Source organism: Drosophila suzukii, chromosome X (assembly GCF_043229965.1).
Source record: "Drosophila suzukii chromosome X, CBGP_Dsuzu_IsoJpt1.0, whole genome shotgun sequence".
Classification (NCBI taxonomy): Eukaryota; Metazoa; Arthropoda; class Insecta; order Diptera; family Drosophilidae; genus Drosophila; species Drosophila suzukii.
This window is the reverse complement of record NC_092084.1, coordinates 7,170,003-7,195,264: the sequence shown is the minus strand read 5'-3', so window position 1 is coordinate 7,195,264 and position 25,262 is coordinate 7,170,003. Positions and strand designations below refer to the sequence as shown.

At 39.6% G+C, this 25,262-nt stretch overlaps 1 protein-coding gene across 50 annotated transcripts in view; it reads right to left on the bottom strand.

The window, feature by feature from the left end:
* trol (terribly reduced optic lobes) overlaps positions 1 to 25,262 on the bottom strand; it is an 85,998-nt gene that overhangs the window by 22,508 nt on the left and 38,228 nt on the right. For 9 of the 50 annotated variants that reach the window (XM_070997315.1, XM_070997328.1, XM_070997330.1 and 6 more), the window contains 19 exons: positions 11,084 to 11,194; positions 10,437 to 10,559; positions 9,540 to 9,665; positions 8,487 to 8,975; positions 7,723 to 7,871; positions 7,175 to 7,268; positions 6,532 to 6,690; positions 5,961 to 6,104; positions 5,674 to 5,806; positions 4,994 to 5,079; positions 4,654 to 4,770; positions 4,018 to 4,203; positions 3,391 to 3,633; positions 1,785 to 2,012; positions 1,451 to 1,675; positions 1,152 to 1,232; positions 918 to 932; positions 188 to 321; positions 25 to 118 (listed from right to left, as the gene is read on the bottom strand). In XM_070997315.1, the coding sequence (XP_070853416.1) occupies positions 25 to 118; positions 188 to 321; positions 918 to 932; positions 1,152 to 1,232; positions 1,451 to 1,675; positions 1,785 to 2,012; positions 3,391 to 3,633; positions 4,018 to 4,203; positions 4,654 to 4,770; positions 4,994 to 5,079; positions 5,674 to 5,806; positions 5,961 to 6,104; positions 6,532 to 6,690; positions 7,175 to 7,268; positions 7,723 to 7,871; positions 8,487 to 8,975; positions 9,540 to 9,665; positions 10,437 to 10,559; positions 11,084 to 11,194 (2,937 nt within the window). The remainder of the gene's footprint in view (positions 1 to 24; positions 119 to 187; positions 322 to 917; positions 933 to 1,151; positions 1,233 to 1,450; positions 1,676 to 1,784; positions 2,013 to 3,390; positions 3,634 to 4,017; positions 4,204 to 4,653; positions 4,771 to 4,993; positions 5,080 to 5,673; positions 5,807 to 5,960; positions 6,105 to 6,531; positions 6,691 to 7,174; positions 7,269 to 7,722; positions 7,872 to 8,486; positions 8,976 to 9,539; positions 9,666 to 10,436; positions 10,560 to 11,083; positions 11,195 to 25,262) is intronic. The other 41 variants (XM_070997325.1, XM_070997337.1, XM_070997331.1 and 38 more) reach the window with 24 other exon arrangements.

The window sequence follows — 25,262 nt, the reverse complement described above, 5'->3', positions numbered from 1 at the left end:
ACTTAAACTCTGACTCATACTCACAGCGCTCGACATTAAGGTTCACGGTGACGTGCTGGCCAGGAATATAGTTGGCATATCCCACAGCCTCGCAAACGTAGGTTCCAGCATCCTCCACCTGTTGATATATGATAATTATATTTTAGGCGATATAATCTTGGGGTAATTAGTTTAAGAAGAAACCTACCCGAATGTTGGGAATCTCCAGGCGGCCATTGCGATCGGTGAAACCGGTGGGCAGAGGTCGTCCGCCGGGTCGGGACCACTTGACCTTGGCGCGGGCGGGACCCTCGTCACGGCAACGGAAGATGACCTCGCGACCTGTGATACAAAGGTTAATTAATAAGGGTCCCAACAGGAATGGCAATCTGCGGACGAGCAAAGAAAGGTGACGGGATTGCAGGTGGCTAAATGCAATACGCTACGATACTCATAATTCCATCTAAATGGGATTTACGCATATGACATTCTTGTTTGAATTTATCAACGTACATTAATCAAGCCTAAGAAATGCAAACAATATAAAAGATTCCTTAATAGTAAGGATCGCATTTTAAAATAAAATATAAGTGAAAAAGAAATTTTATAATCTTTGGAAATATTTGTGTTCACAATCCTAGTTAATATCATATCTTAGTTTGTTTCAATATTTGTACGTTGTTCTAACGAGCTATCCATACAGTAAACCTCACTCGTATGATACTCAAATAAAAATAATATTATAATAACCAATGCTATAGCTATACGGGGGTTCTCTAGGGATTTGGTGATTGATAAATTTCGACTCAATGTACAACTCCACTCCTGGCCAAATTTGTTCGTGCAATTTCGTGGTGCTGGTGGTGCTGGGTTCCAAGTGCTGGTCGAAATATTGTCTACTACGTATGCATAAAGTGATTGTAGTTAGGCCAACTTACCCTCCCTAATATATCCTGCGGTTTTTATATATTTTATTTTGGTTTATAGAATTGGGTTGGGTTAAGCATTAACGAGAACAAAGAACAGCAATTAGGGTTGTCCAAAAATATTTAGAAATATCAAAGCAACGAGATATACGATTAAAGAATTGCTCACGGAACATATAACAGATTTGTCATATTTTAGTTTTAGGAAACAATAAGGTTCTCGCAATTGACCTTTAGGATACTTACTCTCCTTGATGATCTGGTTGGCGGGATAGGTTCTAAGTTTCAATTGGCTCGATCCACGTCCAGGACTGTTAGGTTCATTGGCTGTTTTCGAGGAGGATGGAAAGAAATTTAGAGTTAGTCTGATGTAAAATATGGGGTGTCTATAGGTGAGTGAGGGTATTAGGAGGTCGATAGATAGACAAATGTATGGTAGCCTTAGCCCTCAAACGCAGTTAGTATCTTCTATTTGGGAAGTCAGACAGTTATATATTATCATTGGTTGTCTTGCATCTCTGTGGTTCGGTGGGTCGCCCACTTACGATCAATATCATTGCTGATTTGGCCACAATCCGCCTCATCGCTACTATCATATGGACAATCGGCTTGACCATTGCATTTAAGACCCAGCGCAATACAGGGTCCATTTTCGCATTTAAATGAGGTGGGCGGGCAGATGATTCTCAGTGGCGTCATGGCAGTGGAGCTAGTCGAGGTGCTGGTGGTGCTTCCAGTGGTTCCTTGGTTGACCTCAACATGATGAAGACCTTATGGCATATATGTATAAGCGAGCGAATGATGCAGTGTTCGAGCGATGATGGTTTAATGATCGTGGTGGAGTTTGGTGTTTGGCGGTCACCTAATGCTCTTACTTACCGCAATTCTCCTCATCGGAACTATCGTGGCAATCGGTACGTCTGTTGCAGCGGGCTGTGGCGCTAACACATTGGCCACTCTTGCAGCGGAATTGGTTGGGCAGACATTGCACGTCTCCTCCACAGTCGAGTTCATCGGACTGGTCGCTACAATCGACTTTTCCATCGCAATGAGCCGATCCCGAAACGCAATCACCATTGTTGCAGCGGAATTGATCCCCGTAACAGCCTGTGGGATAAGGTGAAAATACAGGTCAAAAACAGTTCTCCAAATAACTGGGCTAAACTTCGCTACAACTGCTGAAAGGGTAAAGTCAATTTCGTTTTAAAAGATTACAAAAAAAAAAGTATCAAAAACAGTGCATATAATGTTTGAAGCATGCAGGCCGACTTAAAGCAAACTTATAGATCGAATAAATACAAATAACCAATATTCATATCAATGTTGATCATCTAACATCCACAATAAGCAATCAAAAAACAAAACAGCAAATGTTACCTTGTTTTGCATTAGCTTTTGATATAACAATTGTTCTTAAAAATATTATTTAAACAAAATAATCATGACTTTAAAGACTTTTTTACTTTAATAATATAACTTCTATGATAATAGGGCAACTACAGCTAGGGCAAACAATTTCAAGAAACCAAAATTAAATCAAATCGATTGCTGTTTTATTAACCAATGCAGTTCTGTTCATCGGAAAAGTCACGACAGTCGTAGAAGCCATCACAGTGCTGCGTTGCATTTATGCAAAACTGTCGATCGAAGCAGAGAAACTCGTTATCCTTGCACAGGATGGCAGTACCTGTATACGATATTTGGTGGTTTGGTGTGGTTTTGGTTTTGGTTTTGGTGGTGCAGACCAGTTCAAGTGAAATTGAATACACGCAAAATCAAAAATATATATTCACACGATCAAAAGCAGAGTGGAGAAAGCGTGAGAGAAAGAGAATTGGAGTGAGAGACGGATAAAAGAAAGAGATTAGCAACTGAAAAAGCACATACGATATTTATATTGGATGCAATACGATGTTGGACTGTACCCTAGTAATTTTTAAATAGGTTTAAATATTGTATTGAAATCATGAGTTATTAAATCATGAAAATTAGAAACACGATATTTAGAAAAATACTCAATATCCAATTTCAGTGTTCAATATTACAAAGAAAAAACAAATACAAACATGACACTTCACTTTTGAAATTTTAAGAACATTTTTGAATGTGCAGTATGTAAATACGATATTTAAATATAGATCTTCAGTACGTTGTTGAAATCGAATATTAATTTGAAGTTTGATTTTGTTTTTAAAACATAAATACGATGTTCATATTTACTGATATTGGTGCTGCTTAAAAATAAGCGCTGTGCTTACGAATACAAAGATTAAGTGCTTAAAAACAAATATTTATAGACTTCATTTGATCCTTAAAGATACAATTAGTCAGACAACCAACCAAATCTTAAAGATCTTCATTGATCTAACCCCAATACCAATTTATGATCACTGATCCGTAATCCCGAATACCAAATCTCTATATCATGGAATGGGGAGGGGGGGAGATGTTTATCGGAGATGAAGCGATGGTGACGGAGACTTACAGTTGGCCTCATCGGAGCCATCCTCGCAGTGCCTGTGGCGATCGCATCGCTCAGATTCCGAATAACACCTGCCACTGGGACACTGGTGCTGTGGACATGGCAGTGATTGCAAGGAACAGCCCACCTCATCACTGCCATCAGAGCAATCCATGTGACCATTGCATCGAACAGAGCGATTATAGCATGACTCATCGCAGAAGAACTGATCCGTATTGCAGTCGCTGGGTTTTAGTCGAGTAGTGGCTATATGTTTATATGGCATCGTAACATCATGCAGGGTGCATTGTGTGTGGTTTTATGGATGTGTGAATGGCGCAGCAAGAAAGAGAGACAAGAAAGCGGGATGATTATGCTTATGTCTTAGTTTAGATAGCTCCTAATTCTATGGCCACGTACAAACCTGTTTCCGGTCGGAGAGTCTTACGAAACTAGGAATTAATGTAAAATGCCTCTAAAGTGGGGTCAACTTGATCTTATTTTTTTAAGCTAATGGATAATTGGCGTGGTGGTGGGATAATGATAATATTGGTTATTAATCAAGATCTTATTAAGATCAAATTAACCTCAGGTATATCTTTGTTGGTTTTATGTGTATCCTTAGGAGATTGCAAGACTTGACTCGATTACCCGTGCCGAAGCAAATGCTGAGGTCCTCATCGGATCCATCCGAGCAATCCTTAAAATCGTCGCACTGCAATCTACTCTCGATGCACTCGAAATTCGCACACTGCCACTGATGGGGTCGGCAGGAATTTGGTCTAGGACTCGGTTTTTGTGTGGGATAATGGTAGTTGTTCTCTGTGGTGTTGAGTACTGTATATGTGGCGTGGATGTTGTTTGGCAGTGATGTTGGTGTATTTGGGTTAGCGAAAAGATGGAACGACAAAACAAGACAAACGATAAACGAATGCTGGGTTACAGGTTTGGTAGAGCATATGACGTTGAAACGATGAAGAGGCAGAGAATTAGGTAGAAAGCATTTAAGTTGTAGAAATAGCAATAGATTGGTTTCAGATTTAATAAAGTTTTATCACATTCAGTGACATCTTCTGTATTTGGAAAGTTTAAGCACAAATGCACTTTTAAAGATATCTTCAAAAAGTAAGAAAAGAATGAGAATATCAGTAGCTCAAATCTAGAAAAGGGGTAATAAGAACTTGGAAATGTATTTAGGTAGAGGGTTTGAGCTTCAAAAGTATTGAAGAAGTGCAGTCAGAGAAAAGAAGACCGGAAGAATTACAATTTACTGGATGGATTCGTTACCCGGACAATACATCTCGTCGTAGCCATCGAGGCAATCTCGTTTGCCATCACACTTTATTCTCCGAGTGACGCATGTGCCGTTGCAGGCTAGTTTATTAGGTGGACAATATATCCTTGCTTGAATTCAGAAAGATAATATCACCATGAGAACTAATATTCGAAGGACAAAGTTGGACTTTTTTCAAGTCGAAGCCAATCGATTACATGCTAAGACCAAATCAAGCGACCCAAAAGCAAAGCAGGGAACTATAACTAAATTCTAGGATGGAGTAAGATATATTGGACTAGGTTTTTGATCAGTTTCAGTGGTTCCGGAGGCCCAGTTTCTTTGACTTCTTACCGCAGTGACGCTCGTCGCTGCCGTCGACGCAATCGACGATACCGTTGCATCTCTGATTTACGGCTACACACTCTCCAGTGATGCAACTGATGACGTTAGACGATGATCGATGGACGATATATATCGGTTAGCGATGGTCGCGGGAGTGATGTTGTATATGGTGGATGATTTGGTTTATGTGTTGTGTAGAGTAGTGTTGGAGTAGAGCCATAACATGGAAGAGTAGAGAAATGATTATGATATGAAAGGAGTAAAACGGATAGGATATGGATGGATTGGATGTATACTATCGATTAGAGGTAAATATTCCTGACGATACTGTTTAATTTTTTTTGTTTTTCAAATATTTTTCCCTGTATGGTAAAATTATTTGTGCCTACACTATTCCTTAAATAAAATCAAATGTGCATTTTTTTTAAATTCCAAGTAAGAACAAATTGTGCTTAACTTCTTTCGACTTGATTTTCACTATATGAAAACGGTTTATCAAATTGAAAAAATATATATATACTTTAACTATCAATTACCATCAAAGCACAATCGATTAATTCGATATTTCTGCAAGTTAAAACAACTGATAAATTAACAAAATTAAATGTTTTTCTTGTACTTGAATCGTAAAACCTGGTATATCAATAGATAGTTATGACGAATGGGGAGCTTTGGTGGGTAGGTCTTACAGGTAGGCATCTTCCCGGCAGAAGGTACAGTTGCGCTCGTCGCTGCCATCTTGGCAATTGATAATTCCATTGCATAACTGATCGCGGGGCAGGCAGTAGCCATCGCATTCGAACTCAGACATTAGACAATTCTCTGCGAATGATGAGGAGCGAATGTGGATTGTGAATGTGGGTGAGGGTTGTATGATATCGAGTGGGTGGCTGGGTTGGTTCGTTAGGATTAGTTTAGGCTTAGTGGAAGTAGCACCTGGAGCCATTAGGTTAGCCCCGATTCTGGGGGTCTTTACCTGTGTACGACTGGCACTCGACTTCATCGCTCAAGTCTTCACAGTCTGCATAGCCATCGCATTTCTTCTCTAGCGGTAAGCACAGACCTTGGTCACATTCAAACTCAAGGATATCACATTCATTCAGTGGATCCGGATAGTTGTCTGTTTTTGTGTTTTATGTGAGTGTGTTTAAGGTGTATGAAAAGTTGGAAAGATAAAAGATAAATGTTATGTTGATTTGCGGGTTCCGCAGACAGGTCGATCGATAGATTCGTAGAGTCAGACGGAAAGATGCAGTTGCAATTAAATTTGCGGCATAACTTTTTTGGGCTATTAAGAAATGCGAATGAAGGGGTGTTTCTTAAATGCAATTCATAAGGTTTATCTATACGCTTCTTTAAGGTGTATAATTTGTAATATCAATTATTACTTCCAAATTTGCATTTTTAATTTAATAATTATAGTTAAATTGCCTTTAAGATTGTGATCCTGCCATTAACACTTGTTAAGAAACCCCTTTAGTAGTCCGCAACTTTAAAAGCAACTGCCGAGTGATATGAATGATGAGTAGATGGATGGGAAGGGCTACCGTAGTTGTAGTTGCAGTCGTATTCGTCGGCGGCATCGTCACAATCGCTGATGCCGTTGCATCGTTTGTAGCCGGAGATGCAGCTCCCATCGCCACATTGATACTGGTTCTCCAGGCACTGGACCCCCAAACGGGTCTTATTTGATCTTCCATGAAGATCTGAAGATCGTAGTTTTTCAGGGGCGGGCGATGTATGTTGTGTGATAGCGGGGATAGCAGAGTATTACGTTTCAGGGTGTCAAAAATACGGGAAAGATTTGTACACGGGATATTCGTTTCGTTTTTGGGCGAAGAGAGAACAAAACAGAAAGTACAGTTAGCAACAAAAATCGAAATGTGGAAGGCGGGCAAATTCGGTGGGCGTGGCAAAAGCAGTTAAATGTAAAGCCAATTCGCAGGGAGCTGCTTACTTATCTAAGTTAGCATCGAACTCTAACTTTATCTAGAGCTATAATTACAAAGGTGAATTTAACCAAAAGCTTGTTAGAAAGAAGGAGAGGGACAGATAATCGATAATGGAAAGAGGGATGATGGCAGGGTTCGTAAGCATTTACATAAAATGGGAATGTAAAATATGTATTTGAAAGTAATAGTTACTTTTTACGAACCCTGAGATATAAAAAATGCTAGAGATGGTACTTACGGCAGGCACTCTCGTCGCTGCGGTCGCGGCAATGAGGTTTGCCATCGCACACCTGGGTTTTTGGAATGCAGCCTCCGCCGCGTTGGCATTTGAACTGAAGAAAACATGGAAGTGTGCGTGTTTTTGTACAGATGTTAGAAATGGGAACGTATATCGATAAGATATCGATTCTTTCCCATTTCTAACAGATGTGTGTAGATGGGAATGTGGGAGTTTGTGATTATATCTTCATAGTGCTTGTTATCAGACATTTATTGATATATGTTCTCGCAAAATAAGATTTCAAGGAATTAAATCAATAAAATCTGAAAGATAGGATTCTTTGCTAAATACATATAATTAAAAGAATATAGTCCGAAATCACGGAGACAGATATCTGCTTGATTAATATGAACAGTTGGCTTTTAAGGATAAAGTCCCTAATGAAATAAGGCCATTTGGTTCTAGCTAACAAGCACAGAGAATATATTTCAGTTGGCTATGGGAATGAGGATGTGTGGGTCAATCTGGGAGGTGGTGGGTGGCCGGTGGATGGGTGGGTGGCTCACCTTGTCGGCGGTGCACTTGCAAAGAGCGTCGTCCTCGTCTTCATCGCGTCCGCAGTCGGGGATGCCATCGCAGACGCTCTCAATCGGAATGCAATCGCGATTGTGGCACGCGAATTCGATGTTTTCGAGGCATGACTGGGGTGAGTTGCCTATATGTGTGGCATTTTTTTTTTGTTTTTTTTTGTTGGGGGTGTTGATGATGGGTGACACAACAGGGCATATGTATAATCGCAATGATAGTAAAACAAGCCATAACGAGAACGGAAAGAAAGAGAGCAAGAGTAAGTGAGCAATGTGTAGATGTATGTACAGGTATGAGCTGCATGAATTCAATTAAAAGAGCTTATAAATGAAATGCTTAACTAACTAAATTGTTCTGGTGTGTGTGGGTGTGTTTGTGCGGCGGACTAAAGTAGGTTTCAATGTTTCAAACATGGCATGCACTTTTACTTAACTTTACGCTGCCTAAACCATCATCGCGACTTAGATATTTAAGGTAATGTTACCAATTACCCTATACCAGTTATTATTCCATTCATGCTCGGGGTATCAGTGCAACAAAATTGCTGGGAAAACGAAAATATCCCGGGGAGGGGGGGTTGATGAAATAAAAAGTTAACTGTCTTTCATTGTCTCTCTTTTCCCAGGAATGTTCGTTTTACCACTCATATTGTGCTGCACAAGATCCTCTATTGGCAATAACCAGGTTATTCTTTAACCACTTAAGTATGCTACGCTTATCACCGATTCTCAAGGACACCTACTCGCTACGCCTGCTGTTGTTATTGGGTTAGTGGTGGTGGTCTCGGTGGTTCTGGCTGCGGGTGTCGTTCTCGTTACCGCTGGCCAGGGCCAATGAGGTGATTCGGTGGCTCTGGAGGTGCTGCCTGTGGTTCCAGTGGTGTTGCGACGCTCCAGCTGCCCTGGCCCCTCTGTCGTGAAGGAGGGCCTGGCCGAGGTCAAAGGGCGTCGGGTGGTGCTGCGTCGTTCGTATTGCTCGCAGCCCATCTCATCGCTCATATCGTTGCAGTGATAGAAGTTATCGCACCGCAAATGCAACGGGATGCAAACATTTGAGGTGGTGCAGCGGAATTGATTGCTGGCACAGGGATTCTTGGAATTGGCCGTCCCATAGACATTACTTGGCTGATAAACATGGTATTCGTTCGCATCCAGTTCGTTCAGCCAGTCGTTGGGCCTGGGCCTCTGCGGCTGGTGGCCAATGGGTATGCCCACACTATCCTGCTCCTCGGCTGTTATCGTCCAATTATTGGTTGGTTGATTGTGGATTTTACGATATACGATAGACGACACATGAGACAACCGCATGCAGACCACGGGTTTTTTGGGGTTAAGGGGGGGTTTCATTAGCACATGCATTTAATTTTTAATATTATCGTTGGGCCAATTCGTAGATCATCGGTGTTGCAGGTTGATTCCAAATAAGGTTGACGTGCGGTTAATCGATTAATTTGTGGGCATTCGATAACCAAAACCAGGGGGGATTCAATACACATTTTTTTCGGATTGGAGGGGAAAAAGAAAAATAAAATGTTTCAAGTTAAAATCAAAGTCAAACAGATATCGATTGACACACAAACTTCGATAGGTGGCTATCGCACAAAAAGCGATAAAAGCGATATCAGCAAAAACAGCACACACAGGACAGCTAATAAAAAGGCACTAAGACAGAGATAGAGAGGTAGAGGGAGGGAGAGAAAGAGACCAACACCAATTATCGATTTTAGTTACCCAAGGAGCCACGACAAAGCAAAGCGGAGAAGAAAAGAAACTCCTCGATAACACTTAACGCTTACCGCAATCGGCCTCATCGGAATAATCGTTGCAATCGTAGATGTTATCGCACATCTGACGCATCGGAATGCACTCACCGGTTCCGCAACGGAAATCACCGGGCCGACATTCCTCGTCATCGTAACCACCTGCCGACGACGACCGATATTTATCGATACCGATAGCATGCGTTTGTTAGTTTTCTGCCGAGTGTTTGTGATTGTTTCGGTGAGGTGACATGATTCAGGCGGGATTTGAGATGAAGTGACAGGGAAAGGAATAAACTTACCACTCTCAATGGCCAAGAGCAACGCTTCGTATTTTTACTCACCCTCGCAGTAGCGCTCATCGGAAATGTCCTCGGGACAGTCGATGTTGCCATTGCAGAGCAGCTCCTTGGCTATGCAGGTGCCATCGTCACACTGCCACTTGTCGTACAGACAGGCTGCGTTCCCATTCGAGAAGCAGGAAGGAAAAGAGACAGAATCGATCACTATCGGGGATAATTAATCCAATACCGGACACCTACGACAGCCCTCTTCATCCGATCGATCGTTCGGACAATCGGCCCGGCCATCGCAGCGATGGACAATCGATATGCAGCTCAAGTCCCGGCAGGTAAACTTGCCCTTGGGGCATGTGTATCGTAGCTTGGGCACAACTGTACCATAGCAGCATTTAAGGGAAATTCGAATGGATATACAAAGTGATGAAGAAATGGAGAGGTGGTAGGAAGAAACGGTGCTTTGCCTATGCAGTGTTGCGCAAACATTTAAAAATAAGAATAGCTTATGTTTTGTATAAATTTCGAAAACTCAATTGGATACTTTTGTGTTTAATTTTAGCAACGCTGCATAGTCAAAGATATGTTTGGGTAGTAGGACGGATGTGGTTATGGATGTAGATGGGTGATTACTCACTTCCGTCGCAATGCTCCTCGTCGTCGGCGTCACTGCAATCGGAATGACCGTCGCACTGCTGACTCACACTGATGCAGCGCGTGCCGTCGCGACATTGATACTCCATTCCGCTGCAGGCGGCGGCTGTTAGTAGTATGGGTTAGTGGTAGCGGTTAGCGTGTTTTGGGGGTTAAACGAGAGAAAAGAGATGCGGTTAGTAGTGCTGTTGGCTAACCGACGGATGTCGAATAAAGATGTATACACCGTCTTACATACTATAAGCTTAAGTCATTTAAACAGTACTGATTAGCAAACTAGGAGTTACGGCAAAGAGAGATAAAGAGAGCGTTGTCGGGTTAGTTTTGCTGTTTGACTAGCCGACAAATTTTGAAGGACCATTAACACTAAGAGTCCATCTTTTTAGATACTATAAGCTTAGATTTATAACACTAGGGTTAAACAGGAGAAAGTGGTCATGTTAATAGTACTGTTTCGGTAATTAAAGTATTTCGCATAACCGGCTTATCCTACATCTTAGATACTATAATCGCCTAGTTTAATTATAGTTAAGGGGTGTCTTATAGGTACACCCTTAGATTGATTAGCACTGTGTTCTCTACCAGATAATGGTGATCTAAGCCTTATATATACATGTATGTATCACTTACGGCACTCCTCGTTCTCGTCCTCGCCTTCGCTACAGTCCGCAATATGATTGCAACGCTTCCTGGCATCAATGCAGTCCCCATTGTTGCATCTGAACTCGGTGGCCAGGCATTCTGCAAATACACAAAAAAAAGGGGGGAATTTAATATTTAGGAATGTCAGATGGATTTGACAGCCTGCAATTAGATGACAACCGGATGCAGTTTAACAAGGATTTCCGCCGACCCATGGAGCCAGCTCTCGTCAACTTGAAAGCAAAAGTTTGTTAGGTGTTTGTTGTGTGACAGGACTCTGAAATCCCCTTCCCTCGTTAGCCACAGTTTCCTGTGCATGTTTGTTGGCCTTTTGAACCCTTTTTTCCGCCGGACTACGCTTAATATTTCATACAGGAGCAACAGCAGCAGCAGCAGCTACTCAAGACTCTTAAGCAATTTCAGAAATATTTTTGGATAATTTTTTCTTTATGTAGCTACCCATACAAAGTGACACAACGCGGATTTGATTACAAACAGCCGGGAAAATCGCGCAGAGGGATATAGATAACAAAAAGAGAGAGGCTGGGGTAAAAAACAGAAGAGCCGCGAGCAGGGGCTAATTAAAAGTAAAGAAAAGTTAAGTGAACATTAGGGGGAGTGGGTGTCGTAATCAGAGCGGCTTAAAGTAAAGGCCAATTCGGGAGCAAACAATTAGCGCAGATTTCTCTTGATGTTTCACAGTATGCGCAGATTTAAACTCTAGACCTTAATCTTAATAATCCCATATTTTGCACAATGTAGAATATTATACCCTTTGCATTTGATATTGTTGAAATCTATATAAACAATATAAATTAATACATTTATTTTTGTTTTTTTTCTGTGGACTAGGGCCGTTGGCCGCCGTAAGTCAACGATTTGTCATCGCCAATGTGGCATTTAATGTGGAACTGCAGTGGCGAAAACTTAAGCAACTTTTGGGCCGCACACAAATCGCCAAAGTTTTCCTTTCGGCAATTTTCAACACGAAGGCGAGGAAAATTCCGGGCAACAATTTGACAATTTCATTGTGGACTGGCAGACAGACAGGCGAAAACAAAAAAAAAAGAAAGGCGAAGACGAAGGCGCCTCAAGTCAATTTGCAAACGGAGGCAAATATGATTTTTGTTTCTTGGCCTCTGCTTGTTTTTATTTTCCAACTGCCGCTTATTGACATTAAAGATTCAAATAGTGGGGGGTAAACTGGAAAAACAGATGGGCAGAAGGGCACATAAAGGATTTCGGCTGCCAAAGGTTGTTGGGCTCCAATTATTTGGCCAGACGTGTGATCCTAATCCTTTTGACGGCCCCGCACAAACAACAAATTATAATCCGCAAGTCGGAAAACAAGTTTTTCCTTCCTGCATTTTCTTGATAAAGGTGAAAATAGAAGGGGGTTGGGTTTATCGTCCAGCTGGGGATTTCCGCCTTTCACTTTTTCGTATTATTTGGATTTCTTATTTTCAGCTTTCAACATATTTCTATTTGAACAATTTCAATTTTATTATTCTAATTTTATTTAAGCTATTACTGATGAAGATTAAAGTTTTAAATGTTCACAAATAATAGATAATCTGCCCTTGTAACTCAACTTGATACACATTTGATTAAGTCCCCATTTGACTTTCATAAATATTGGTTATATCAATTACGGCTTTTACTATTCCCAATGCCCATAAATTTATCCCTAATGACTGGTACTTTCCTCCGCATTCCCGGATTGCACTATTTCGCAGCTCCTTTGGCTTCATCTTCACCTCCATTGTGCATTGTTGCATTGTGTCTTCTTCGCTGAGTGTCAAATGGAATTTCTCCACCCCATCGAAGCTTTGTGTTATTTTCTGTTTCCCCTCGCTTTTCCTTGAAATGGGATCAGTTTGGATGGGATAGCAGACGGTTTTTTCCCATTTTCCGCCGCTGACTTGCACTTGAACTTAAAGCGCCGCCAGAAAGTATGCAACACACATACGATTGCGGCAGAAAAAATAGTGCTGAAAGGGTAAATACCTTCTTTTCCAACAGGATGTAGAATCCTAAAATTGCTGTTATAAATATTTTAAGTGCTTTAAACTATTGTTAAATAACTATGGCCATATAATATGGTTAAGTCTTGAATAAGAAAAAATAATCATCAATATGACCTTAAAAACCTTCTAATGTGAAGGTATTTTGTCATTAAAATGTGTAAAAAGGTGCTGTTATTTCCGCTGCTGCTGTGCAAATTGCCGAGCAAACAAAAAAAAAGGCGGTGAATGAGGTACGGAAAAACTGGGAAGACGAGTCATCCAAAAGGAGGGCTAAATTCGAGTCGATAATTGATACGCGCGGGCGCATGGAAAACGCAAAAGAGCGCCAACAGGCCAAAAGCCGCAAACAAACAAGTTAAGAGGTGTGTGTTGTGGTTTGGTTTGCTTTTCTGGAGCCAGAGAAGTCGCCCCAACGCCCCCTGTAATGTGGGGCTAAAAAAAAAAGGTTCACTCCGCTGCCATCATGTTGCTTCGAAAATTGTATAAAAATTCAGATGAGTTTCCAGCGAGAGAGGAAAAGCTGTTTAACAGCAATTTGTAAAAAGTATTTTTGATTTGATTATTGCTCGTTAGCGCTTAGCGTTCCATCGAATCATTAACTCGCTTTTATCAACAGCCAAAGTGCTTTGAGGGGGGCGCCAAAAAAAAAGAAATGCCAGCATTATAGTCTAGTTTAAACCAGGGAACAAAATTGAATAAAAAAAAGTGAGTAAGGCGAGTAAACATCTACCGAAATTGGTGAATCGTCTGGCATGCAAAAGTGTTATTACCTTAACCTTGCAACTTACCCGCCACCCAATCGGAAAACCTCTTAATTACGGTCCCCAAAAAACTATCAGCGATAAACATCCATTTCGGTTTTATGGCTATGACTAATCGATTTCCGTTGCCGGGAGCCATGGGTATGGGAATTAACCGAGGGAGTAAAGGGTTTAAACAGGAAGAGGGGGCCATGTCCTGATGCAAATCTGGCATATGTGGCGTATGCGTGATGTCTCATATTATTAATTGGCTAGCATAAATGCAGGTTAGGGGTAGAGCCGAGTATGGGAAATGGCCCAGACAACCTTGTCGGTTCGTTTAATTATGGTTTTCCCAATCGGAAATTAAGCTATAGTAACAAAGCTAAAAAAAAAAACATAAATTCGATAGAACAAGGGTATTTCCTTAGTTTCCTCATTATCAAAAAATTATCACATCTATGGCTTTCGTTTTAGTACTATAAGGATATATCTAATCCGAATAAATTTGCAACAACCAGAATTTATGCTTCAGTGCTCGCCACGATTCATTCAGCCTAAGTAGCTGCGGTTAAATCAATCTCCATCACTCAAAACACTCAAATGCCGCTTGGGCCATCATTCATGATCATATTCATTTAGTTATTTTGGGCAGAGTTGGCCAGATCCTTGGAGCTCGAATCCTCGAATGCCCGAATGCATGTCAAGTGGCTGCAGAGCGACGCACTCGAATGACACAGAGACAGGGACACACACTGATTGATGGCTTGATATTCATATTCATATTCACATACTCAAACCCGTGTGTGCACTCACTGTTCTTCGCTCGGCTTTTTCGGCTATGTAAACACTGCCAACAGTTGACGTCAAAATGGCAGCTTAACACGAAGCTCATGAATATGCACACATTCCCATTCCACCAAACTCTACATCCTGCTGCGCCTTAACCCCTTGGTGCAGCGGGTTATTTAATGAGTCATTAGTTGGGCGGAGGGAAAGGGGGGGGACGGGGGATTGGTTAAGGGTTAAGGGTTAGGGGGTCAGGGGTTCAGGGGTTTCGGAGGTCGCAAAGGTTGCCCCCGAGCGTTTAGTTTTTGGTTGCAGTTTGCTTAACTCGCGATGCGCCGCAAAGAAAGAGAGGGAATCCGTGTCAAAAACCAGTGACAGTTGTCGTCTATACACTGGGAACAATATATATATATATAATATATAAATATTTGTTAAATATTATCAACATTTGACGTAATTATATGTTATACTACGCTTAAATTATTTTCCTTTCTGTCTCAATCCCTTCAAAAAATATGTTAATGCTATGAAATATTTTTTTTAAAACAATTTAACTTATAAGTCTAGTGGATTCATAACAGAAACAATTTGTTACCAAACATCCCTTGGTTATTATACTTAATTATGGGATTTAACATTAAACAAAATATCCACATTTTTTACCAGATGGTGAATCAAACCTTAGGAAACAGGCTATAAAAAATCTTTAAAAAAAATCATTTTTTACCAATTTGGTAGCTATTCCCCTTTTATCTGTGTGTGTCAAAAGAGATGATAAAGGGGCGGTGGTAAAAGGTTGCAAAAGGGGGTAGCAGGGGGGTTTTTTATGCAGCAGCTGCTGCAGGGGGCAACAATTATGTGGCGTCTGCAGTTTTAAGTGCGCCTTTGCATGTGACTCTGTTTGCAGAAGCGCAAGCCGCGGTTTTTTTTTCTGCCATCGCCCACCTCGTAGTTCCCATTTTCCAACCCATTTAACCCACAACCACCCACCACCCCATCACTTCGGCGCTTCTTCAATCTATTCCACATTTCACTTATTCATTTCGGAACCGTAAACACACAATGAAAATGTCGCATAAATAAGCTCAAAAACAAAAACAACGATCCAAAAAAAAAAAACAGAAGCGGCGACAACAACTTGTTGGCCCAAAACTCTTCGTTCCTTTAGTATTTTTGATACCCCCTGCTAAATCGATGAGATTGTTTGACGTTGGCATGTGTGCCTGCCACGCCCCCTCCTCCTCCTTCCCACAAAAAATGAAAAAAACCTGTCTGCGGGTTAAAGTTTTGCCACTGATTTGTCGCATTCCATGCGCAATGTGACAAACGTTAATTTTTGTGGCTTGTTTTGCATAAACTTTTGCTGTAAGACATACTCCTCAAAAGGACGAGGGGTAACCGGGGGTTAAGGGTTCGGAATTCTGAACTCAGGGGTTGCGTTGTCATTGCGTGCGTCGTCTTAGTTACTCCGCCAATTTATGGCAAATTAAATAAATTTATCATTTGCGGCCACAGTCGCACACAATCGCAGCTCTAAATAGAGTTTATATTAAAGAGGTAAGTTTCGGTAAAAAAAAAACGTGGTAACTAAAAATAGAGGCCTTTCGAAAATAGCAAATTTGTATAGGATTATATATCATCATATCATTGATATTACATTATTATCGTTTTAAAGAGCCCAAAAGTATGCTAAGATATTTGAATTGTAGCTTTTTTGTTTGAGGAAACAATATAAAAGTAATATGATTACTTAACTTTAGTACCAGAAGATATTCAACTTTATATTTTAAACAAATACATAAATAAGCTAATGTTTTTTTAGAAAACAAATATTAGCTTATAATCCAACGAATATTAATAGGAAAATGTTCTGTTCGATTGAGGGATTATGTCAAACTGGATTCCAGATGACAACAGGATATTTGAATTTTACCTTTTTTTGAGGAAACAATATAAGAGAAATATGACTACAAAACGATTTTGCTCCGGAAGATATTAAACTTGATTAAAAATAAGAATTTACATTTTATAAAAATACATTAATAAGCAAATGAAAATATATATTAGCGAATAATCCAGTGAATATTAATAAGAAGATGTTCTGTTCGATTGAGGGATTATGTCAAACTGGATTCCAGATGACAACAGGATATTTGAATTGTTCCTTTTTTGAGAAAACAATATAAGAGGAATATGACTACTAAACGCTTTTGTACCAGAAGTTATTAAACTGGATTAAAAATAAGGATTTACATTTTATAAAAATACATTAAGTCCAGTGAATATTAATAAGAAAATGTTCTGTTTGATTGAGGGATTATGTCAAACTGGATTCCAGATGACAACAGGATAGTGCCTGATCAACGCGAACAGAGTTGTTTCCGTTGTAGTTGCAGGTTGCCGGCTTGCCTGTCGCAAGTTGCTAGTTGCTAGTTGCTAGTTGCTGGTTGCTGGTTGCCAGTTGCTGGTTGCCGCCCTCAGTGGTCCGTGGACAAAGTAAAAGTGTCAGCGCGTGCCAGGCACCAGTGACAAAGGGAAACGGAAGGCGGCGAACAGCAAACGGAAACCGAAAACCGAAGGAGGAGTTTTCCCGAGGAGGAGTTTTCCCGAGGAGGAGTTTTCCCAAGGAGTAGCTTTCCCCAGAAGGAGTCGGAGCAGCAGGTAAAGCAAAGAAATCCAACCTGAGAGAGTGGAAGACAAATCCAAAAACGAATCGCAACTTTTACCACCCTTTGCATTTGGGTTTGGAAGTTTTTAAATACTTTTGCCGCGGGAAAAATTGGTAGGGAAAGCGCGGGGGAAAACCGCAACAGGAGCCACAAAACGTCGGTGGCAACAGAACCAACAAAAGTCAACGGGCAGCAATTAATGACGTTCGAATGGGAAATTAGCCAAAAAAGCCACACAGTTGCGGTAAACCGAATAGCCTTTAAAACTATTCAAGACATTGTTAAAAAAATAAAGACATTATTTGCTTAAGTCGTTTCCTAAAATTAAAACTCCAAATGTAATTTGAATATTTCTCTCTGCATTCTACATGTAAAACTGCATGAGAAATATGATATCCTGTTCGAGGAATAAATGTATTTAATTATCTTGGTTATTCATTAAAGTAAAGTAAAGTAATTGCCTTAATCAAACAGTCATTTTAAAGTTTCTGCTAAAGCTTTTTCCTTTCCCTTGCGCTTATCGCCCAATTATAAATTAAATTTTAAACAAAATATATATTTACACCCATCCCCCCAAAACAAACCCACTTCAAATCCAAGCACCCGGAAACCCCTTATATTTGCCATTATTTGCACCGCAACTGTCTAGAAAATAACAACAGAGCACATGGTCGCCTGCTGTCCATTTGTTTGCACAGCATGTCGTATGCGTGATTTGGCTGGCCTCTCACTACTATTTTTTTGGTCTTTTTGGTTTATGAGTTGACTTTGGACTGCATTCGTGGAACACAGTGACATAAAATGCAATGCAAATATGTATAAGATATATGCACATAGCACATATGTATGTGTGCAGCGGCCAGTGGATATGTAAATATTTTATACAATTTATTTATTTAATTTTCAAGTCTTGAGAGGGGACGCGAGTGGCCGCTATCTTATGATATATCGCTGAGCAATTAAATGCTATCGGCCAGAGGGACGTCAAAAGCACGGATGCGGATGTGGATATCCGTAGATACACATATACATACATATATTTATATATATGTAGCAGCAAGTAGCAGGCCATAAGTAGGGAAATTGGAGAGACACGTTCAATCCAGCGATTGTCATTAATCATTGCGGGCGGGCAGACATAACCATAATAACCATTTTGTGGCCAAATATTTGTTGGCCGCGGCCAGCGGAAACAGTTTCTATGATTGAGCCAGGACACGCTTCAGTTTCGGTTTCGGTTTCGGTTCCAGGACCTCCCCCTTTCAAAATTCCCCTTAATTCCCCCAAAAACACCCGGCTGAATCATGAAGTTCATTGCCAAATGCAGTCCAATATGGAATATGCAAATGCAGCGGCGGCGGCGGCGGGAAAATTCGGAAAATACGGCTGATCGATGGCCAAGGAGGAACAAATGACGCAAATGGAAGGGAGTCACGAAGTTAGAGATTTGTCGATTCACCCAGATAGATTGTATGTTTTCCCAAAATGATGAGGTTGCCTTTAAAGTCACATTTCAAGATATCGCAATCGAAAATCCTGCATCACTTTTAATTGAAACATATTCCGTTGAATGGATAAAGCCTTTAGTTGGATTTATAAATGGTAAGAGCAAATGGAAAATATTAATAAGATGATATCTACAATGAAGTTGCTTTATTGCAGGGATTAATTAAGAAACAAAGAAATTATAGACTCTTTTATGACTCAAAACCCTAAGGTCTTAGATATATATGTATATTTTTTTTGCTTATCAAATGCATATAATATTTCCCTTGAAAGCCTCCAAAGACCATGTGCAAAATTGGTTCAAAGTCGCTTTTTGACTTTGAGCTCATTCCTTTAATTGCCTTTGATTAAGCGCATTGCTCACTCATTAATCTTATATTTACTAGACTTCCACACATTTATGGCTTGTTCCATTTGCTATTTTTAGTTATTAACCCTCTACATCTTCGATTCCTAAATGATTCACTCAATGAATAGCTAATGAATAAGCTCGTGGCATATTCAAATTCCTGGTCTATCACTCGATTGGAATGCACTTTCAATTCCCGACTTCGATTCGTAGAGCTTGCCCATAAAAGAACTGGAATACATCGGATACGATCTATATAGAATACTCCCCTTTCGGATGCCCCAGCGGAATATTAATGGTGCAACATTTTTGTATGCTATTCATTCAGATTTTTCTTGATGCGGCGGCGCTTTGTGTGTCTCTATCTCCTTCTACACTTTTCTGTCTATCTCTTTCATATGCTAGTTTTCGTTCTCTTTCTAATCTTCATCATCATCGTCGTCTTTCTTATAGCATCAGCTGTCGGCCGATGATGTCAAGCTGCCTGTAATAGCAATTACAAATCGTTCGAATGCATTTACGTATGTTTTCGTGCCTGCGCTCTTACACTCAAAGAAAAAAAGAAAATCTAAAAATAATTCAAACACGTTTAAATTGAATGTTTCGAAACCCTTAAAATTTAGTTTAACTTTGTACTTTAAAAATTTAAAACAGCAAAATAGGTTTTCAATACATAGTGATTGGGCTTTGCAAAAATATTTAGTCTGACCGAGTGATATATTTTTCTTTCAGTGCACTAGCTATCGGTAGTGTGTGATCGGCACTTCCTCCCCTCTTTTCCACCACTCAATATCTTTTTTTTTTCGCTTTTTCGCTGACGTTTCGCCGACATCGTTTATCGTTTTGGATGCTCGATTAAAATTCTTTACGTCATTTAGATAACGAAGTGCTCTAGGCCATTATATTTTTTTTCTTTGCTGTTTTTTCTAGATGCGAAATGCAAAAGCATTGCTGATAAAATATCATAAAACGCAAACGCAGGCGGTCATGCCCAGTAACCCAGTAAAATCCACCTTAAAGCGCCATCCCCCCCTCCATAAATTCTGGATCTTGGAGTCAAGTGGGTGCAGCCGCAATTTGAGTAGATTATCGACAGCTCAAATACCCCGCAATTTGCCTTGAAATTCAGCTGAGCTCATTAGGCAGGTGTGATCGAACTCATGAATAATGTATATGTATGATTATTGAGACACAGGAATTTAAATGGGGTTACCCTTTTTCAAGACATGTCATAATGTTGCATACCTAATACCTATAATATATATTATAAATTCGTTGCCTGGCGCTCTATATTTTTTGCAAATATTTCCTAGGGCCTAAACTAATCTTTAATCCATATACGTATCTTGCAATTCAGTTTCCGCTTTCGCTTTGCAAATTGATTTCCTTTTTCGCAATTTAAATGCCGCCGCAGTTTCCCTTTTCGATGGACGAATCGGAATCTAAATCCGAGGGCCTATCGCTGGGAAATCGCTGAATGTATCTGCTAGATGCATTATGCGGTATCTGACCGCATCTGCAGTGCGCTCGTAAATTCACTTTTGCTGTCCCGTTGTCGGTTGTTGGTTGTTCGTTGTTCCAGTTGTCATGCAAGTCCGTCAGCATTTCTGTCATTTGCATAGAGCTGGACAAAAAAACTACATAAATAAATAAAAAAAAATAGCAATAGCAAGAAAAGAAAACAATCTAAATCGCTGACAAGCGATGCTGGTAAGACAAATTAATAAATAAGCTACATTTGTGCAGTGCACGTGCCAAACACTTCAGTTAAGACAGTTTCGAACTGGGATGCAGTTAATGCAATTAATGGCATGCATTAGGTACACTACACTGCGAGAAGGCAGGCAGAAAGAATATGATTCAAATGTGGCACAAATTGTTTACCTCTTTGCTAATGACATTTTCACTTTAATAGCTCACCAGCAATTATTTCATTTGGTTATCGAATTCTCAAGACACATTCGATGCACACATTGCTTGCAAAGAATATCTCAAAATAAAATTAATTAAGGCCTCTTTAAATCACCATCAATTTAATATCTCGCCAGCAATTATTTTATTTGGGTTTTGAATTTCCCCCAAGACATTTTGCCAATTATTCAATGAAATGCATATGCGCCGGCTCCTGCGTAAACCAATATTGCACTTGCATGCCTTTATAATAATTTGATATAAAGGGGACCCCCCACAGGCGTAGTAAGTTTAACGAAACTGAGTTTTTTCTGTGCATATATGTATGTAGATACATACATTTGTGTACGGGAGATAATGCTCCGAATCAACATCTTGGGGGATATTTGATATCTGAATGGCGAGCGAGGCCAAGTTGACTTGCAATCGTCACTCGTCCGTCAATCGGGCCAATCAAATGTTAATTTTAATTGCGCTGCCACTGCATAAATTTGTATAAATCAAGTATCTTAAAGATACTTGGAATTAAGTCACGTATTTAATCAGCTAAACAGATTTTCCTCTTTTCCGCATACGCAACAATGTCTGGCCATTTCCCATTTTCCCCTTACCAATCCCAGATCCAGATCCAGATCCCATTTCGATTCCGTCTCGAGTTTTCAGTTTTGTTTTTTTTTTTTTTTCTATCCGGTCCAGGCGCAAATATCAAATCTCATTGCGAAAAACTTTTCTTTTCGTATAATCTGCAAGGCGACTTTTCTCTAGGTTCTCTTGACATTTCGCACGCGCCTTCAACAAGCAAATTACGTGCCTGGAAAATCCGAAGGCGGGGGAGGCGGGGGTTTGGAAAAACTGTGAAAAGCTGGTGTATATAGTCATATGCCCAATGGCATTTAGACGTTTTGACATTTTTGTTAATGGCATAAGCATCAAATTACATACAAGTCAGCACACAGAATCAGTGAAGGGTTTTCCACACACACACACACACACACACACATGTAACAAAAGAGGAAAATCTCAGCATGCGAGCAAGAAAAACTTTAATCCAATGGCAACAGCAAAGGCAAACAATTCTGGCCAAACGGTAAACAAGCGTTAAGTTAACCCTGAAAAGTGAAGTAGAATTAAAAGAGAACAAACACTGGATAGTGCAACTGCAAGTGGAAAATGCACCGCCGAAGCGTTTTCTAATTGTTCTCGAAAAAGGCGCTTACATCAGCGCATGAGCATTCAGCTCGACGCCTTCCTATTCTTCAGTTATACACATATATATATCTGAGCCCCCCTCCTTTTCCATTTATTTATTCAAGAGCCTCTGCAGATCTCATTTCATTTTCTCGGGCTTTCAGGAAGCGCTCAAAGAGCAGGCAACCAGAAAAGAAAACTTGCTTCAAATGGAAGCTCGGGCAGCAGAGGGTTAAGAGGGGGGAGGGGCCAAACGGGGGTTAAGCAGCAGCCAGTGTGTGTGGCACATTGTACTAAAAATAAACATCTTTCAATTCATTCTTCTAGCAATTGCAAGCAGCGAAGTAAATAAGAGTCCCGAATTGAAAAGTTGATTTCAGGACCCCAAGGAAAAAACCGAAAAGCGAAACTTGAATACCCTGCCCTGAATGGAAAATAATACTATATAATAAAACTATATTTTATATTTTAACAAGCTATTGATAAGAATATTATATAAATTATTTTTAAAATTTATAAGTATAATATTTTAGAGGCTTGCAAAATGTTAAAATATTTATATTCTGTAAAAAAGTCTAAAGCCTAAAATCTAAAACAATTTTATATGATTTGATGAACATAAGATATATATAATTTATGATTTATTTGGTTTTCAGGACTTAAACCAAGTGCTTAAACATGCTTTTTATGTTATTCATAAGATATATATATTTTATGATTTATTTGTAAGTTTGTAGTATTTTTATTTGATTTTATAGACTTGAAAAAGTGAAAAAAACACGTATTCCCAAGCAAATACAAATATTTAGTATATACTAGCAGAATAATACCCATTTATTTACCAGTAGTTCAAATAAGTGTTGTAAATTCCTGATATATCTAAATACCTAGGAAATGACTCAGAAAATATATACATTCTTTGATTACATCTTTGTGGGTCGGTCGGAGAATTTTCTTGCAGCTAGCCCGATATAGTAGTGTGTGCAAACAAGATCTGAATCTGTATCTGAATCTTAATCTGGACCTGAGTCAGACGCGATGCCCAAGTGGCGATGACTTCAGAGTGCTTTTCAGTAGTGCAAAATAATAGTTTCGCATTATCTTGAGGGCTTGGCTTCGTTTGTTTGTTGGTTTGCTGGTTTACTTGCTTGTTTATTTGTATGTTTGTTTGTTTGTTTGTTTGTTGGTTGGCTGTTTGTTTGCTGCTCCCGCTGAGGTTTTTACTTCAATGCGATCGGGTTACGGTTAATGAAGTCAAGGATGACATTGTTGTAAATGCAATGGCTGCAGATGCAGTTAACCGTTTTTAATTTCTCTCTTACGACCGACGACTGGTTCCTGGAGTATCCGGTGACCATTCTGATTGTCTCTCAAGCCTCAAATCTCAAATCTTTCTCCCACTGACCGTGACCAAAGGCCTAGAAAACAGTTAGCGATCTCACAAAAGGGCCCCAAGGCACTGAAATGCCAGACAATGGCAATGAAAGGTGGCTACTTTTGTTACCAAGGGTTAAGCCACTAAAAAAAGCATCCATCAGGTTTTTTTTGCTCTCACAAAAAAACCTGCAAGTTTATTATCTTGGCCATTTTTAGCATTGGAAGAAGAAAATACCTATTTAAGAAAACCCTTAAAAACAAATACATAAATGTAGGTACCAAAAGTACGCTTAACTAATAACTTTTAATAAATAATGCAGTGCCAGTTAGTCAAGACTATAAAATCATTGATAAGCGGGCATTCCTCTAAATAAAATAGTTTATTTTCCTTATCGCATGAATAATATAGTGAGTAATGAGTCTTGTAAAGTGTAAGCAGTTGCGCAAATATTATTTAAAAATCATTGAATCATCGTTTCAAAAAACTGCAAGCTCACTTTTGATCTTATATTTACTTTCCTTAAGCAAACTAAATAAAAACATCTTGATAAATAAATTTAGCTGTGTTTCTTAGATACCTAAAATTATGTTTAAATCAATTGACGATCTACCCATAAATTTCACTTTCATCCTGGCATTTCTCCATCTCATCTCTTGCCCCATTTTCATTTGGAGTCATTTTCTGCTCGTGGATGATCGCACTGGCGCCTATCGCAAGGGGTAAATTCTTTGTCAGCTCATCGGGGCTTATCAAGATAATTATTCTATTCTTAGACCCGGGCAACTTAACTTATCAAGTGTTGCCAGTTGTCGAGTGCGCTCTCTCTTCGCGGCTGCCTAAATTAAGATGTTTGTGCAAATTAATTGGTCGCTGGCATCATTATTACAGCAGCGACAAACAATTAGCCTAGATTTGTTCAACGCAATGCAATGCAACCCAACTCAAATCAACTCAACTCAACTCAACTCAACCCAACTCATCCGAATGAACTGGCACTTCCAATCTCTGCATCATCGCCAACTGCAAATGCAGCTGCATTCCTCAATTCCTCAATTCGATATCAAGCCGGCAATTGTTGTCACTTGAGGGGCAATTAAAAGGGGATGGGGCCGATTGAAATGAATTGCCATTGAGTGGTAGGGCATATCCATATATATCCATATATATATCTATATCCCACGCCAAATGATTTTGTTGGGCTTTATGGGCAGTTTGAATCAATTCAAACGTATAATTAATTTTATTAAGCCCTTATTATCCCTTAAACGTTTTTAAACCTTTAGAATACCTTTCTTATCAAAAAAATTATCAGTAATTTGAGGGAAAATGCATTATTCTATTCTCATATCTTGAAAAGTGGTTCTGGAAACCGTAAAATGGTTATGATTCTACGGTGTTATAAAGTGTAAAAAATTATAAATATATATTTGTTAAGGATTTAAAACCAATTACTATTTTTTTAATAAATCTTTCAATCCCTCCAACGTTTTTAGACCTTCAGAATACCTTTTTTATCAAGGAAATTATCAGAAATTTTGGGAGAGCATTATTCTATTATCATATCTTGAAAAGTGGTACTGGAAACCGTAAAATGGTTTTGATTCTACGGT